Source organism: Anguilla anguilla, chromosome 10, assembly GCF_013347855.1.
Source record: "Anguilla anguilla isolate fAngAng1 chromosome 10, fAngAng1.pri, whole genome shotgun sequence".
In the NCBI taxonomy this organism is placed as follows: Eukaryota; Metazoa; Chordata; class Actinopteri; order Anguilliformes; family Anguillidae; genus Anguilla; species Anguilla anguilla.
Window position 1 is genome coordinate 43,160,610 of NC_049210.1, and position 16,446 is coordinate 43,177,055.

At 46.7% G+C, this 16,446-nt stretch overlaps 1 protein-coding gene across 6 annotated transcripts in view; it reads right to left on the reverse strand.

Moving 5' to 3' along the window:
- Window positions 1-619: 619 nt before the first annotated feature.
- LOC118237393 (protein prune homolog 2-like) overlaps window positions 620-16,446 on the reverse strand; it is a 57,884-nt gene continuing 42,057 nt past the window's right edge. For 2 of the 6 annotated variants that reach the window (XM_035436047.1, XM_035436052.1), the window contains 10 exons: window positions 15,146-15,385; window positions 14,303-14,476; window positions 12,635-12,734; window positions 10,835-10,966; window positions 9,864-9,950; window positions 8,793-8,891; window positions 7,799-7,840; window positions 7,293-7,331; window positions 4,985-5,032; window positions 620-4,345 (listed from right to left, as the gene is read on the reverse strand). In XM_035436047.1, coding sequence (XP_035291938.1) covers window positions 4,312-4,345; window positions 4,985-5,032; window positions 7,293-7,331; window positions 7,799-7,840; window positions 8,793-8,891; window positions 9,864-9,950; window positions 10,835-10,966; window positions 12,635-12,734; window positions 14,303-14,476; window positions 15,146-15,385 — 995 coding nt within the window. In that variant the 3' untranslated portion in view covers window positions 620-4,311. The remainder of the gene's footprint in view (window positions 4,346-4,984; window positions 5,033-7,292; window positions 7,332-7,798; window positions 7,841-8,792; window positions 8,892-9,863; window positions 9,951-10,834; window positions 10,967-12,634; window positions 12,735-14,302; window positions 14,477-15,145; window positions 15,386-16,446) is intronic. The other 4 variants (XM_035436048.1, XM_035436049.1, XM_035436050.1 and 1 more) reach the window with 4 other exon arrangements.

The window sequence follows — 16,446 nt, forward strand, 5'->3', positions numbered from 1 at the left end:
CACACACACACACACACACACACACTCACACTCTCACACACACTCGCACACACACACACACGCACACACACACACGGAGGGTGGGCGCGTTTTTAAGAGTGCAATGTCTTGGCGGTTGCTGGCGGTAATGTCACGCAGGGCGGGGTGGGGATCCAGAGGAGGGCGGAGCCATGAGTCACGTCTATCATCCACCCACGACCCTTTTTCCTCCGAGGCTAAATGACATCACCGATGACATCACAGTGCCCTGGTTGCTGACAAAGCTGTGTTCTGTTTGGACTGTTAAGCTTTTTTAATTTGAGGAAGGAAACACACACGGGAAACACACATTTAGCAGGAGCTAGGCGAGCCGCTGGAGAGCTGGCAGTATCTTTCCATCGCAGACAGGGTTTCCAGATTTGGAATTTGTCGAAATTGGACAAACATGCACCGGCTGGAAAAAAAATATAATCGCGAACAAGGTCGGCAGCGGTCAGGGGCAGTCCCCCCTCGGAGCCAACATTGGACTGGGGATGGGAGGGGGATGGAATTTCAAGTGATGTTAGACCAGGGAGTCGCTGGCACACCAATTCATTAGGATCTGAATCCAGTAAAAACATGACATCACACCACCCACCCACCAGAGTAACAGGACATTTATTGAAACAAAATGTATAGATCTGACATCATACATACGCCTGCCTTGCCACTTCCATTTCCTTTAACACATGTCAAAATATAAAATCCATAATGCAAGGAATGCATCTTCGATATATGCCAAAAATACACTGTAAATATATAACATAGAAATCACATGAATCCGCGCCATTTTTACGTATGCATTCTCATCCATACACAGCAGAGTATTGTAGAGAGCTGGGGAAGGAGAATTATGACTTCTACATGACAGCCAGGAATATGTGATGTCACTTCCCCTGATGCCTGTTGTCATGGCAACAGTCCTCTAATAGTCAACTACACGTCTGATTAATCAGTGATTTACAGTAGTTCGACCTAGCAGGCTAACTACTGGGATGCTAGCTCTTTCAGTAAATAAGCTATATTCAGCAAGGTCGAGTATGGCATTAGCCAGCTAGCTGCAGTAGTTAGGTAAGTATATACCAAGTTAATTGAGAGCCAGCTAGCTTCGTGGTGCACATACTTAAGCTTACACTCTATGAGTCCATTTGAAATTTTGCTATCCTGTGAACTCAGGAACTCAGGTGTCAGAATCTAGATATTTCCACAACTTGTGCCGCAAATGTCAGCAATTTTTTTTTTTTTACAGCAAAGATTATTATTTACAGAGCAAGTGGAATCGCTACAATATACTGCATAACTGCATTTAGCTGAATATACGAAAGTGGCGAATAACTGATATATTTCATAGTGAGTATACTATACACTGCAAAATATGAACTGATATGTTGAAATCATTCATATAACGTTTCCTAATAATGATAAATCCTTGGAATGAGCAGGACAGCATCATTGGGGTACAGTCAGGAAGAGACATTAAATCTCAGCATACAGGATATCATACACAGGACTTCCTTTGTGACATCAGTTTCCTGTTTAAAGCTTGGATGGCTAGAGGAAGACAGACAGACGGGCAGACAGACAAAATAGACAGTAGGGTAAAGGGAGTCTCTCTAACTCTAACATGCTCACGCACCACTCTATATTCTGTATTTCACACCTTTTTTCCTTTTCGTTCAATTATAAAATATAGTTTTCAAAATATATTCAACTGATTAGAAATTATACTTCAAATCCATGGATTTTTGACGGTACTGTGAATTTTCCACACTTTCATAACACACGTATTATTGCAGGGATGGGAAGCAGAGTGTTTTTTTTTTTTTAACTTTTTTTTTTTTACCCCAATGAGAAAAAAGTCCCAAGACTCCAATAACTATAATTTACATAATGCGTAACTCCACAAGACCATATCCTTTGTGTCTTTCTTCTCCTCAAAAAAACCCCCGTCAGACGCCGTTCTACTTTATCTCTTATCAAAGATCATATTTCCCTTGCTTTGAATTCGCCTGTCTAAATGCCCCATAATTTGAATATAACCATGTGAATGACACTTTTTTTTTAAACCAAAAATACCTGGTGAGGGTAGAGGTGTTGCTTGTCACCAATACACCTGGCTCAAGTAATCAGTCCTGAATGAAAAACAGGATTAGCTGATTAGCACCAGGCGTAAACCACACTAGGCCTTTCTGGGTAAGACTGCACACCTCTGGGCTGGACTACACCCTGGCTGCGCTCCAAACAGTATACTTGTGCTCTGCGTTCTCGTGTTACTGTAAGAACACACCTCCACGTACACTTACAGGACTACACTTTTCGAGTGTAAGAATGCCTAAAATCAATTCAATTTGAAACATACTTGTGATGTTACCACTGCTGACTTCTAACCTTAGCACGAAACATATCGATACCACAAAAATCCGTAAAATAACATATGCTTACATTTGTACACGATATCCCCCTGCCTTCTGTCCTCAAGTTTCTTGGCTGAGTAAAAATATTATTCGCCCTCAAATGCGGAGCAGAAAACACAATAACTGCTGGGAAGGGAAAGCATGGATAAGTCTGCTTCGAAAGCGCACTTCGTTTTTTTTTCGTCCTCCAAAAAGAACACAAAGAGAACTTCCGGTAAAATCTCGCCTTTTTGCGTTCCTCGTTGAGTTTGGAACACGCTTGATCACGTGACCGCTTTACTTCCTGTGCGCTCGAGGTAGAGCGCAATATATAACGTTTTGGGAACGCAGCCCCTGTGAGTCACCGCAGTTTCCTTACTAAACGTCTGAAGGGGGCGGGGCTTTCAAAACAGCGATGGCGGAGAGGCCAATGTACCCGCAAAATGGGCGGAGCTACTATGTGCTGTCGATCACTCTACCGTTAAGGCGCAAACTAGCTTAAGATGCAGTCACACGCAAGTCTTGCATATCTGAACCCTGGCAAAAAAAAGTTTGTTCCTGTTCACACTTATATATTTTTTTAAACTCTGTATTATATTGATGTTGATTAATCATTTTCTAAAAAGAGGGGGGTGGGGTGGACCTGTGTGACCTGTATGACCCGGAAGCTCTTTTAGGGAAAGTGTGCAAGGGATGTGCTATGTCAGGTAAAACTGACACCTGCCCAGGCCATAATAAAGCCAAACATTCATAACATCTGTGTTGCTACAAAAAAACCTGCTACATCTATGGCAAAAAAACTGCTACATCTATGGCAGGCACTGTATGTGTGTGAGTGGCCACACTCTAAATGTAAATGTGATGCCTGATGAAGTGTATTTCCATACGAGGCATTCCCTCTGACCTAGACCGACACATTTCTGAGAAAGGTGATTAATTCATATCCTCGAAACAGGGTTTTCTGTAGGAAACAATGGGCCTCATTCAGGAAACGTGTACGATCATTAAACTGCGTACAAGAGCATTTACAAGAACGTTTTGGCATCCAAATTGTTTTCTTATCTGTATTTGTTCACGGCTGTTTCCTCATCCAAATCAAATTTACAAATAGCCAGCATTCATCATCTCATACACCTGGGATATGAATCATCAAGTGTCATGAATCACACATTGTTTTTTTTTGTAGGAACAATTTGAAGAACAAAAAGAAAGAATAATTTTTAGAACAGTTTTGCAAATGAGGCCCAGTGTAACTACGCTACTGCTTTTAGATGGTGATTCTTACAACAACAATCGGCAATTCACCAGATGAGATATTGGAGAAAAAAATAACTTTTTAAAAATTCAACTGAAAACTGAAGATCTCTGGTGCTTCACCAAAGCGAGGGGAATAAAAACAACAAACCATAGCATTGTGCAGCATGCATTATACAAAATATGCATAGGCTGATAAGAGTGACTAGCATGCCTGTGTGTCGCTTCAGAAATAAAATTCTTTCATCCAATCAGACTGTCCATTAACAGGCCACATATGGTCATGGGTGTGGCTTACTTCACTCAGAATTTTTGGTTCATAGAATGATTATGACACGCCAAAACCAACACGAATCCGTTCACCAAAAAACACATTTGCTTTTATATTCACAGGTCAATTCAAATTAAAAAATAAAAAATAAAAATTAAGATATGCAATTGTAGGTTTGAAATGATCATTATCTTTACAGTGGTTTATCATGACTGAACATATTTTCACAGACAGCTGGTGCTTCGTATCTACTGCACCAGGGTATGCTACGGAGGGCTGAGAAGTTTGAGTGTTGGTACGCAAGTGGTCTCCGCGTCTGGGGGGGGGCGGGGGGCGGGGGGGGGGGGGGGGGGGGGGCGGGGGGGGGAGCCGCCTCTAGGAGCTGCAGCCGTTGACCGCCTTATCGATGCTATGAGAAGCGTAAGACAAAAATAAGAAAAGAAAACAACAGGCTGATTAGCACTGACTGAGAACAACCACAACAAACACAAGGGGGTGGGGGGGTGGGGTGGCGTGGCTGAGAACACCACAAATACAACACATCCACAGCAAACACGGGGGGTGGGGGATGGTGGGGGGACACCAACACAGGGAACAACCAATAGGGGTGCAAACAGACTGGCCAGAAAATGAACGGACCAGCTGCAATATGGAGAGTCTATGAGAAAATGGAGAGACCAGTTGAGATATGGAGAGAACAGATGAGATATGGAGAGACCCAGAATATGGGAGTCAGAGTCACTGAGTCTGAGTCAGAGCCATTGAGTCTGAGTCAGAGTCACTGGGCCTGACTCAGAGTCACTGAGCCTGAGTCAGAGTCACTGATTCTGAGTCAGAGTCACTGGGCCTGACTCAGAGTCACTGAGCCTGACTCAGTGTCACTGAGCCTGAGTCAAAGGAGCTGGCCTGGTGTGTCAACAGGTAAATGTAATGACCAGTTGAAGGTGTGGTACAGGTAAATGTAACAGCCAGGTGAAGGTGTGGTACAGGTAAATGTCATGGCCAGATAAAGGTGTGGACACACAGGTATGAGGCATGCAGGTCTTACTGCGAAGCCCCTGCTGCTGCCTCTCCACCATTTAGGAAACTGCTGTACCTGAGTACAGAGAGGGCACACACACACTGTGAGACTGCAGCTACTCACACACACACACACACACACAGTCACACACACTGTGAGACTACAATTACTCACACACACTCACACACACTGTGAGACTACAGCTACTCACTCTCACACACACACACAGTGAGGCTAAAGGAACTCCCACACACACACACACACACACACACACACACAGTGAGACTACAGCTACTCACACACACACACACACACACACACACACACACACAGCGATACTACGGCTACTCACAGCCTTGAGCCGGAGAACCAGCCTAGTCGAGCAGGATTCAACGAGGATAAAGCAAGAACTCAAAAAATTCTCACGGTGAAGTTTGAGATGCAAATTTAAATTTTAAATTTTTCTTTTTTTAAACCAACCAAGCATCGGTGTCAAAGAAGCAGCGGACTGGTGGCTTCCTGTGGTTAAGCAGAAGGGTACAAAGGCGGAGCTTTGATCAGACAGAGCACCTCAGACATGTCCGTCTGAAAGGGGGATGTGGTCTCCCCTGCTCCCGTCTGATAAATCCACTTCCTCTCAGTGGGTCTTTGAGCAATGGCTTGAAAGCTTCACGTGGGGGAAGCGTCGAGGCTTCGCTTCACTCCAAACATGACCGTGAAACAATCCCCGCACCTCGCTTTATGCACCGTTCAAAGAGTTTACCATCAAGCGTTACTGGGGGTTAGTCAGGGTATTGTGTTACTGGGGGTTAGTCAGGGTATTGTGTTACTGGGGGTTAGTCAGGGTATTGTGTTACTGGGGGTTAGTCAGGGTATTGTGTTACTGGGGGTTAGTCAGGGTATTGTGTTACTGGGGGTTAGTCAGTGTATTGTGTTACTGGGGGTTAGTCAGGGCATTGTGTTATTGGGGGTTAGTCATGGTACTGTGTTATTGTCATTGGGGGTTCGGTTATTGTGTTGGTAGGGGTTACTCAGGGCTTTTTGTTATTACAGATGAGGTTTTTTGTCATATTGGGTATTACTCTGGGTATTGTGTTACTGGGGGTTAGTCAGGTTATTAGTTGTGTTAATGGGGATTAGTCAGGATGTTAGTCGTGTTATTTGGAGCTAGTCAGGTTATTAGTTGTGTTATTGGGGATTGGTCAGGTTATTAGTTGTGTTATTGGGGATTAGTCAGGTTATTAGTTGTGTTATTGGGGATTGGTCAGGTTATTAGTTGTGTTATTGGGGATTAGTCAGGATGTTAGTTGTGTTACTGGGGGTTAGTCAGTTTATTAGTTGTGTTCTTGGGGATTGGTCAGGTTATTAGTTGTGTTATTGGGGATTAGTCAGGTTATTTGTTGTGTTATTGGGGATTAGTCAGGATGTTAGTTGTGTTACTGGGGGTTAGTCCGGGTGTTAGTTGTGTTACTGGGGGTTAGTCAGGTTATTAGTTGTGTTATTGGGGATTAGTCAGGTTATTAGTTGTGTTATTGGGGATTAGTCAGGGTGTTAGTTGTGTTATTGGTGGTTAGTCAGTGTATGTGTCATTAACCCCCTAGCCCAGTGCCGCAGGCTGAGTCAGGCGGTAACGGCGCATTTTCCCGGTTAAACAGACGTCGTCCACGGCAGCGCTCCGTCGGGCAGCTGGCTCTGAAAGCGTGTGGCGGGCCGGAGCGTAGCGGCTGGAACACGGCGCTGCCGACCGCACGCGTGTCACGAAGAGGAAGCGCCACCAGCACACACGCGACGCGGCTGCAGTTCAGTTCAACCGCTCTGACAGTCAGCGGAAAAGCGCCCCCCCGCAACGAGGAGCACGAGGGACCGTGAGCGAGGCGACATGGCTTTCTGAAGCAGCCTCTCATGCCTTTTTAATTTCCCCTCAGTGTCATTCCCCTGACTGTTAAAGACAGGATGGGCGAGGTAAGTCTGACATCCTGCTCTGAGGCCGGGAGAGACGTTGGTCTTCTGCCCACTGAGGCCTCCTCCAGCTCCAGCACAATTCATTTCTGCCTGTGTGGAAAGTTCCATAAAGTTCCTCCCGAAATACTCAAGGTGTGGTTATTGTTTTTTGCTTCCTTCAATTAGACTAAGACAAAATCCAGGAAATTCACTGAACAGTTAGTGAAGGTGATTGGCTAGACTGTATTCACCCAACTCCCAGGCAAAGGGACGGTGGAAAACCAGCAGTTCTCAGGCCGTGATTTGAGTAACAAGGAGTTAGACGTGGTCACACACACACACAGGCACACACACACACACACACACACACACGTACGCACACACAGGGTCTTACTTCGTGGACTCTGCTGCCTCCTTTAGCTCTTCATCCAGTCTGAAGGAGGTCAAAGGTCAATCAGAGGGTAGGAAAGGAGAAGCCAGCCATACACATGGAGGGGAGGGGAGGGAAGGGGGGAGGAGGTCAGAGCAAAGCACAGGCCTGGAGATTCATGCCACTGAGTTACAGATAGAGGGAGGGTGTCGGGGGGGGGGGGGGTCTGGGTGGGTCCGGAGGGGTCAGTGGGGGGTGGGGTGTCAGGGGGGGTTGGAGGCTGTCAGGTGGATGGGGTTCTTGAAAGTTTCAGCAGCCATTTCTATTGGCTATCCGGATTCCTCTTTGAGACGGGCTCATGCAGGTGTGACCAGAAGCACAGGACCAGCCACACCTCACAGAGAGGGGAAATGGGAGGGGCCTATACAGGCGTGGCCATAGCATGAGCGGTTTCCCCCCCAGCTGGGATTGGCCAGTTAGTGCAGGCGGGGGGGGGGGGGTCTGTCACAGAGATACAGGCCAGGATTTACCTCACGCATACAAACGGTTCAACACCCCTTTCCTCTTCGTACCTTCCGGAAGGAAACGAAGGGGACCGAGGTCAGGTGACTGAGGCGGCAACCAGGGGGGCGGGGTTTTTTACGGTGAACAATGTCCTCACAGCTTTAACAACACAGGCCTCGCCCACAACCTTGTTACCGTGGGTAACACCAGAGAGGCATCTGCAATATGGCAGCAAGATGCAGCTCGTCTTGTAAAGCGTTTATTGTACGGTAAAATAAAGCCTATGTAATAAAGCCAATGTAAACCTGATGTGCTGCATTAATGAGGCCCTTGGGTGGGCGGGTGAAGAGGGTAAAGGCTGGAGCAGGGAGGGGGGGAGGGGCTGTCCTAATTCGCCCCGTCATCTGCAGAACACTTCACAGCGTGCGAGAACCCAGATCCGAAACCCAGAGGTACCGCACGTTCGCTCCTAAATAAATGTTCCCGCAAGCCAAGTGTCTCACACGTGCCATTTATAAACCCAGGCGTGTGTGAGATGTGTAAGTGTTCTGTCTGCGAGTAAACAATGCAGATATCTTAAAACGTGCACAGCTATGGCTTACTGTTATTATGACTGTTGCACAGTGCTGTATACTGACAGGCCCCCGATGTTCCAACACCACACAAGGCGTGACATGGAACCTGCTTATGACTCCACACAGCAGTAAAAAGGGGAAACACCTGTTGATTTTGATCAGAGAGGTAGAATTCATCAGGATTTGTACTGAATTGACTATGCTCTCGGGAATGTGTACATACAGAGAGGTGAGATTCATCGGGATTCATGTTCACTAGACTATGCTCTCGGGAATGTGAACGTACAGAGAGGTGAGATTCATCGGGATTCATGTTCACTAGACTATGCTCTCGGGAATGTGAACGTACAGAGAGGTGAGATTCATCGGGATTCGTACTCACTTGACTATGCTCTCGGGAATGTGAACATACAGAGAGTTAAGATTCATAGGGATTCATACTCACTTGACTATGCTCTCGGGAATGTGAACATACTCCATGGGGATGATCTGTCGGAGCTCATCTAGGCTGTTCACATATTTAATCTTACTGCTGAACTTGGAGCTGCCAGGAGACAGAGAGTCAGAGCATCAGGAAACACAGTGAGACACAGGGGAGACACAGTGAGATACAGTAGAGTCAGTGAGACACAGTAAGACACAGGAGAGATACAGTGAGACACAGCTGGGTTACAGTGAGCCACAGGAGAGTTACACAGGACAAATACAGTGAGACACAGGAGAGACACAGCAGAATTACAGTGAGACACAGGAGAGACACAGCAGAGACACAGTAAGACACAGTAGAGTCAGTGAGACACAGAAGAGTTACAGTGAGACACAGGAGAGATACAGTGAAACACAGGAGAGTTACAGTGAGACACAGTAGAGTTACAGTGAGACACAGGAGAGTTACAGTGAGACACAGCAGAATTACAGTGAGACACAGGAGAGACACAGCAGAGACACAGTAAGACACAGTAGAGTCAGTGAGACACAGAAGAGTTACAGTGAGACACAGGAGAAATACAGTGAAACACAGGAGAGTTACAGTGAGACACAGTAGAGTTACAGTGAGACACAGGAGAGTTACAGTGAGACACAGTCGAGTTACAGTGAGACACAGTAGAGTTACAGTGAGACACAGGAGAGTTATAGTGAGACACAGGAGAGATACAGTGAAACACAGGAGAGTTACAGTGAGACACAGGAGAGTTACAGTGAGACACAGGAGAGTTACAGTGAGACACAGGAGAGTTACAGTGAAACACAGGAGAGTTACAGTGAGACACAGGAGAGTTACAGTGAGACACAGCAGAATTACAGTGAGACACAGTTAAAATACAGTGAGACACAGGAGAGACACAGCAGGGACACAGTAAGAGACAGTAGAGTCAGTGAGACACAGAAGAGTTACAGTGAGACACAGTGGAGCTACAGTGAGACACAGGATAGTTACAGTGAGACACAGTAGAGTTACAGTGAGACACAGGAGAGTTACAGTGAGACACAGGAGACTCAGTCGTGGTTACAGCACCTGATAAAAGGTCTGGTGACTGCCAGGATGGTCCTGATGAACCAGGAGGGGTGAACGATGATGAAGGATTTCAGATTCTTCTTGAGCCTGGAGGAAAAGAGGAAAGAAACACAACCAATAGGAGTGTTACGCATTCCTACCCTTCCATGTTTTCCCTCGTTCCCCCTCACAGGTGTGCATGGAGCAATGGGGGTGGAGCTTACAATTTAAAAGATGGTGGCAGAGTTAACCTCTCTCTCTCTCTCGCTCTCTCTCTTCCTGCAGAAGCGCCTGTGCAAGCTCCTGTGTACCCTTTGTTGTTTCTTTACTTTCCTTCTCCTAACTCGGTCGGTCATAATTTGCGGTGGTGTGTTTTTTTTGTTATGGTGTAGAATGGGAATTGCGGTTCTCTGAATGTGCAGCTGTCCATCAGGAACAGTGGGGTGCTCCTGCCGTCCACAGCCCCAGGGTTGCATTGTGGGTATTTGCTAGGAATCCCTCAACCTCCCTGCCAGGGTTATGGCTTTATTTTCGGGTGTGTCTGTTTAGTTTTCTTTCGTGTAAGTTTCGTTGGCATATCCACTACTTTGTTCAGTTAAGAAATACCGTTTGAATTTCCCTTTTTTTTCTAAAACGCCTTGTTGGGTCTTCTTATATGTTCAGCCTTTGGAATCCCTGTTCCTTTGGAATGTTGCTCAGGGTTAGGCCATACAGTAACATATATTTGGGGGCTTGGAGTCCAGGATTGGACTGTATGGTTTCTTTGTATTGGTTTCCGTAACCATGATTGCTTTGGTCTGCTTGCTTTCTCGTGTCCTTTTTGGACTTTGGTTTTGTATCTCGGAAAGTGTTAGTGTTCTAGCACTTTGACCCAGGCAAGTCTTTTTTTTCTCTCTTTTTTTGCTTGTGCGGGTAGTGTGTGTGTGTGCATATGTATGTGTGTTTGTGAGCATGTATGCTTATGTGTGTGTGCAGGTGTGTAGGTGTGTTACCTCCTGTCTATCATGTGGTAGCACTTCTTTAGCCAGCGCAGTCCGGGCATTCTCCTCCTGGGTGTGGCTCCATTCAGGTACACGATCATGTAGTCCTCTGCCACCATCAGCTCCAGTGTGCTGATCACATATCTGTAACCAGGGGTAACATGCACACCTTTACACCTGTACAGGTATGCTGGATCCCACACCTATACACCTGCACAGGTACACTGCATCCAACACTGTTACATCTGCCCACTATGCTGGGTCCAACACCTTTACACCTGCACTGGTATGCTCAGTCCCACATCTTTACACCTGCACAGGTATGCTGGGTCTAACACTGCTACACCTGCACAGGTACACTGTGTCCCATACCTTTACACCTGCCCAGGTACGCTGGGTCCAACACTATTACACCTGCCCAGGTACGTTCATTCCCACACCTTTACACCTGCCCAGGTATGCTGGGCCCAACACTATTACACCTGCACAGGTACGCTGGGTCCCACACCTTTACAGCGTGCAGAAAACCAGTAGCAAACTTACTTCCAGTGCTGATTAAACATAAGGTTAGAAGCCTAGAAATGACTAAATCTGTGACAACAACAACCAAAAAATATTATTGACACCATCGTAATCAAAATAATCATAAACCAAATTATGATATGAATACAAGTAGCTTCAGGATTTGAATCCATCAGAAGAAAAACAATGTCTAAGAGCTGCTAAACAATGGACGCATTCATTTTTTAATTTGTTTGACTATGAACTAAATATATATTTAATATTATTTATTCAGCATTTATAACACAAACCATAAAGTTAGTCAAATAAAAAAAAAAAACTTCCATGTTTGCGAGACATTTCTGAGAACACAAATGCGTTGTTCGTGACGTTAGAGGAAAGCAACCATTAACGAAAGAACCCGGGCGTTGAATCCGGGACACTCCCAGATCGGAAAATGAATCTTAATGACCGTTTCATCACGGCAAGTTTGACCATCAGCGCAGGAGGCCAAGGGTCAGCCGCCCGGAAAACAAGCAGAATAAAACGGCCTGTAACGTGTGTACCTGGATTGGTAAACTGTTTGACGAGCAAACAGGGACCCAACCGAGGTTTTGTAAATTTGCATCCTCCCGGAATGAAAGGACATTCCAGTGAAAAAAGAAAAAAAAAGAAGAGCGATAAAGGAAGTGGGCGTGTTTATGTACCGTGGCGGCGTTCAGAAAACACACGAATCGTGTCGCAATATGTAACGGCTCCCCCCTTCCTGCCAATCCCGAAGGGGTTGGGACACGAAGCGTCGTGGCGCTTCGCTGGCAGGAAGTCAATCATCGGCTTTATGACTCCGAGAATGCTCAGGGCATACAGTGGATACGCAAAAAGCGACTGCGTCATCACGATGTTTTAATAACAGAAAGAACAGTGCGCTTGTTAGAGCAACAGCTCTCTATATGCGCAGACACAGAGTCCATCTACCCAGATAGTCACTCTGTCGCCCCCCCGCTGAGCTGCGCAGACTCTCTGCAGTCCCCCAGCCGAGCTGTGCAGTGTCTCTGCAGCCCCACAGCCGAGCTGCGCAGTCACTCTGCAGACCACCCAGCCGAGCTGCGCAGTCACTCTGCAGCCCCCCAGCTGAGCTGCGCAGTCACTCTGCAGACCACCCAGCTGAGCTATGAACACTCTACACCGTAGCAAGGAACCTCTCGTCTCCAGCCCGACCTTCCGACAGGCAAGGAGCGAGGAGGAGGGAAGGAGAGTGGGACTCTGGGGAGTGCCTGGGGAGTAGAGAACGCGTGACTCCCCCTGACTCACAGGAAGAGGTTCTCCATGACGTAGTGGTAGTCGTCCTTGCTGCTGTCCGGCAGGAAGCAGGCGGCGAAGACGATGATGGCGTTGAGGTCTTCGTAGTAACCTGGGAGGATGAAGAGGAGGAGAGGAATGTCATCCCACCCCCCATCATATCACCATGTGCCTCTACTCACGATTTACATACACAGGTGAAGGGGCCAGAGTCACCAGAGCACACGTGTCATACACATGCATGTACATGTATGCACGTGCACTGTGATACGTGCTCTGTGAAGCAAGAGACGTGACATCACAAGCAAATGAGTTTTACTGAACTGTACTGTACACTGTACATTGCATTGGGGAGGTGGACAGATTGCCAGAAACAGTCTTTTGAAAAAAAATGCATTTGAATTTTAGTCATATTTTAGTCATGCCTTCTTCATTCATTTTAGTCCCGACAAGAATGACTAAAATCATTTTTATTTTAGTCACTGAAAAGAACTAAGTATTTTAGTCACATTTTAGTCCTAACTTAAACTAACATGTAATGCCCTGTTTCTACTAATTCCAATGGCATAAAATACTGTAACATCTGTGACAACACATCAGTTGAGACAGTGCATGTCCCTTTTACGAGTGAACACTGCTTCACATGTGAATACAGCAACGTCCAGCTGCAGTGTGAACGTCACTGTCACAAAGCACCTTTATTTTTCAAAGACAATAAAGACGTTAAAAGATTAATATAAAACATGAATTCATTGTATTCAAAATCTCTTAGCTTTTGTCGATTAAACTTGGTTGATTTAAATACAGGTAATTGGACAATGCGTATCTGCATGCGTTTGTTTGCAACCTGCATGCAACCTGAGTAAACTGCGTATGTGTGTGTGATCTCTGAATATTATCCAAACATCAGTGCGGAGAACAAAGAGTACATGAATCCACAATTTTACATAATGCGCAGCTTTGCATTGCAAATAAAAACTATTTTGTTAATCATCAACAAGCAGCAGAGGAGAACTGGCTACACCTGGTGGTACTGAGCATTTTGTGAATATAATGTGCTTATATTCATTTAATAATGTCAACGTTAAAGCTCTGCTGATGCACTTTTATTTAGTTTACTTTATTTTTAAATTGCAATTTTAAAGTACCAGTATTGGTGGTGTGGCAATAACTACACCTGTCTTGGCTTATGCACCGTATGCCACCTATTATACCGAACACTGCTACAACCCTACTTTCTTCTTTTCTTTTTTGCAGCGCTAAATAAACTAAAGCAACTTTAAAATTATGGATGCCCATCTGTCCAAGTCACAGAACTGCCCTCCAGGACTGGAGTTAAACCCGCAGACACTGCGGCCCTTCCAGGACTGGAGTTAAACCAGCAGACACTGCGGCCCTTCAGGACTGGAGCTAAACCTGCAGACACTGCGGCCCTTCAGGACTGGAGCTAAACCTGCAGACACTGCGGCCCTCCAGGACTGGAGCTAAACCCGCAGACACTGCGGCCCTCCAGGACTGGAGTTAAACCCGCAGACACTGCGGCCCTTCAGGACTGGAGTTAAACCAGCAGACACTTCGGCCCTTCAGGACTGGAGTTAAACCAGCAGACACTGCCCCCTTCAGGACTGGAGTTGGACACCCCTGCTCATAACTGCAGGCAAAGCCGGTTGTGCTCGTTACCTCCGTGGGAGATGACCTTCTGGTACGGCTCAATGCTCTGCATGTCGATCCGGTGCTCCTGCTCTCCGATGACGACGGTCCTCCAGAGCCGGGCATCCTGCCGCTCTTCCTCTGCAGTGTATTCTGGGATAGGCTGGACCTCCAGCGGTGCCTCCTGACCGGCTGCCTGGGACTCTGTGTGCACACAGGCATGTGAAATAAGACACTGGGTTGAGGCTGTCGATCACTGAAACATCACACATTCACACACACTCACACACCCCACAGTTTAAACAGGTAAATCCTTATAAAAGTAGCGTGTCTGCATGCGTCTTTGGTGTATGTGTGCATGTGTGTGTATAGAGTATGTACAGAGTATGTATGTGTTCGTGTGTGCATGTACGTGTGTGGGTGTGGGTGTGTGTGTGTGTGCGTGTGTGTGTGTGTGTGTGTGTGTGCGTGTGTGTGTGTGTGTGTGTGTGTGTATGTGTATTTGCGCATGTGTGTGTGTGCGTGTGTGTGTGTGTGCTTGTGTGTGTGTGTGTGTGTGTGTGTATGTGTATTTGCGCATGTGTTTGTGTGCTTGTGTGTGTGTGTGTGTTTGTGTGGGTGTGGGTGTGTGCGTGTGCATGTGTGTGTGTGCGTGTGTGCGTGTGTGTGTGTGTGTGTGTGTGTGTATGTGTGTGTGTGTGTGTGTGTGTGTGTGTGTGTGTGTATGTGTGTGTATGTGTATTTGTGCGTGTGTGTGTGTGTGTGTATGTGTATTTGTGCGTGTGTGTGCGTGTGTGTTTGTGTGTGTGTATGTGTGTGTATGAGTATTTGCGCGTGTGTTTGTGTGCGTGTGCGCGTGTGTTTGCGTCTCACCCTCCCAGCCCAGCTCAGAGTTGTGTCCGGTGTACTCCAGGGAATCTGCCTCGTCGGGCGTGTCCAGCTCGTCCACGTCGATGTCCAGGTCGTCGCCGGTGTCCAGGTCGTCGGGCGTGTCCAGCGCGTCGTCGGACAGGATGGAGCCCTCGCTGCGGTCCAGGGACAGGTTTATCGCCGGTGCGCACAGCTTCTTCCTCTGGGGGTTCCCCCCATGGATGTCCAGAGAGGCGGGGGGTACTGAAACACAGCGTACCAGGGATCATCAACTCTGGCCCTCGAATCCAAATCCAGCCCCTGGTTTTCTTTTCTCCCTGGTAATTAGAGCTACTGATTGGCCAGGCTGTCTTCACACCTGACTCCCAGGCAAAGGGAGGGTGAAAAACCAGTAGTTCCTCAGCCCTCGAGGACCGTGAGTTGCTGATCCCTGCAGTATACTCTACTCACACTGCACCCCTATGAAGCCCATGGCTGGGCTCCATTCTTCTGTAAATTAGCAGTTTTGAAGCCTCAGAGAGCGTTTCGTTTTGTTCCATCTCATAGAAGTTGTCAAGTCTTTGTATTCGTAGGTTATGAGTCGGCAGGTTGGGTTTTAGCCAATGGATGGATAGCAGACAGTACGTGTCGTGGCTGACAGTGAGCGGGATCTGCAATAAAGAGGTTGTACCTCGTGTCTCTCGAACCCTTCAGGTCTGTGACTCCCAGCAAGGCAGTCCTTGGATCTCGTAGGGATGTGGATATGAATAAGGATACGAGATGATGGGGATATGAAACACCTTTCTCACTCTTTCAGGGCTTGATACGCCTCATTCCAGAATGAGCTCAACTTTGGGCACCACCAGAACACGTGGGTGAGATTGCCCCCTTCCAAATGCCACACTTCCTGAAGCTGGAATGTTGGAATGTGTAGGACAGATCTTTTGCACATTTTCAAATGTCAAATGCTCACCAAACTGCAACTGCTCAATTGCTGTTGCAGTTTGGGCCTTCCCCAAAACTGCTGCCACAAAGTTGGAAGCACAGAATCATCTAGAATGTCACTGCATTAAGATATGCCTTCACTGGAACTAAGGGGCCTAGCCCAACCATGAAAAACAGACCCAGCCCAAGGGATGTCCAGATGCTTTTGGTTACATAGTGTAGCATCTCAAATTTGGCAACTGCTCAATTTCTGTGAGTTTTTCAACGTTCGGACGGGTTTTATCTGTAAATATGGCATGTCTCATCTGTAAATATCTGTTAAAAATTAAGTCCTTGGAAGGTTTAACTTATCTCAGATGCTCAAATAGGCTGTCATCATA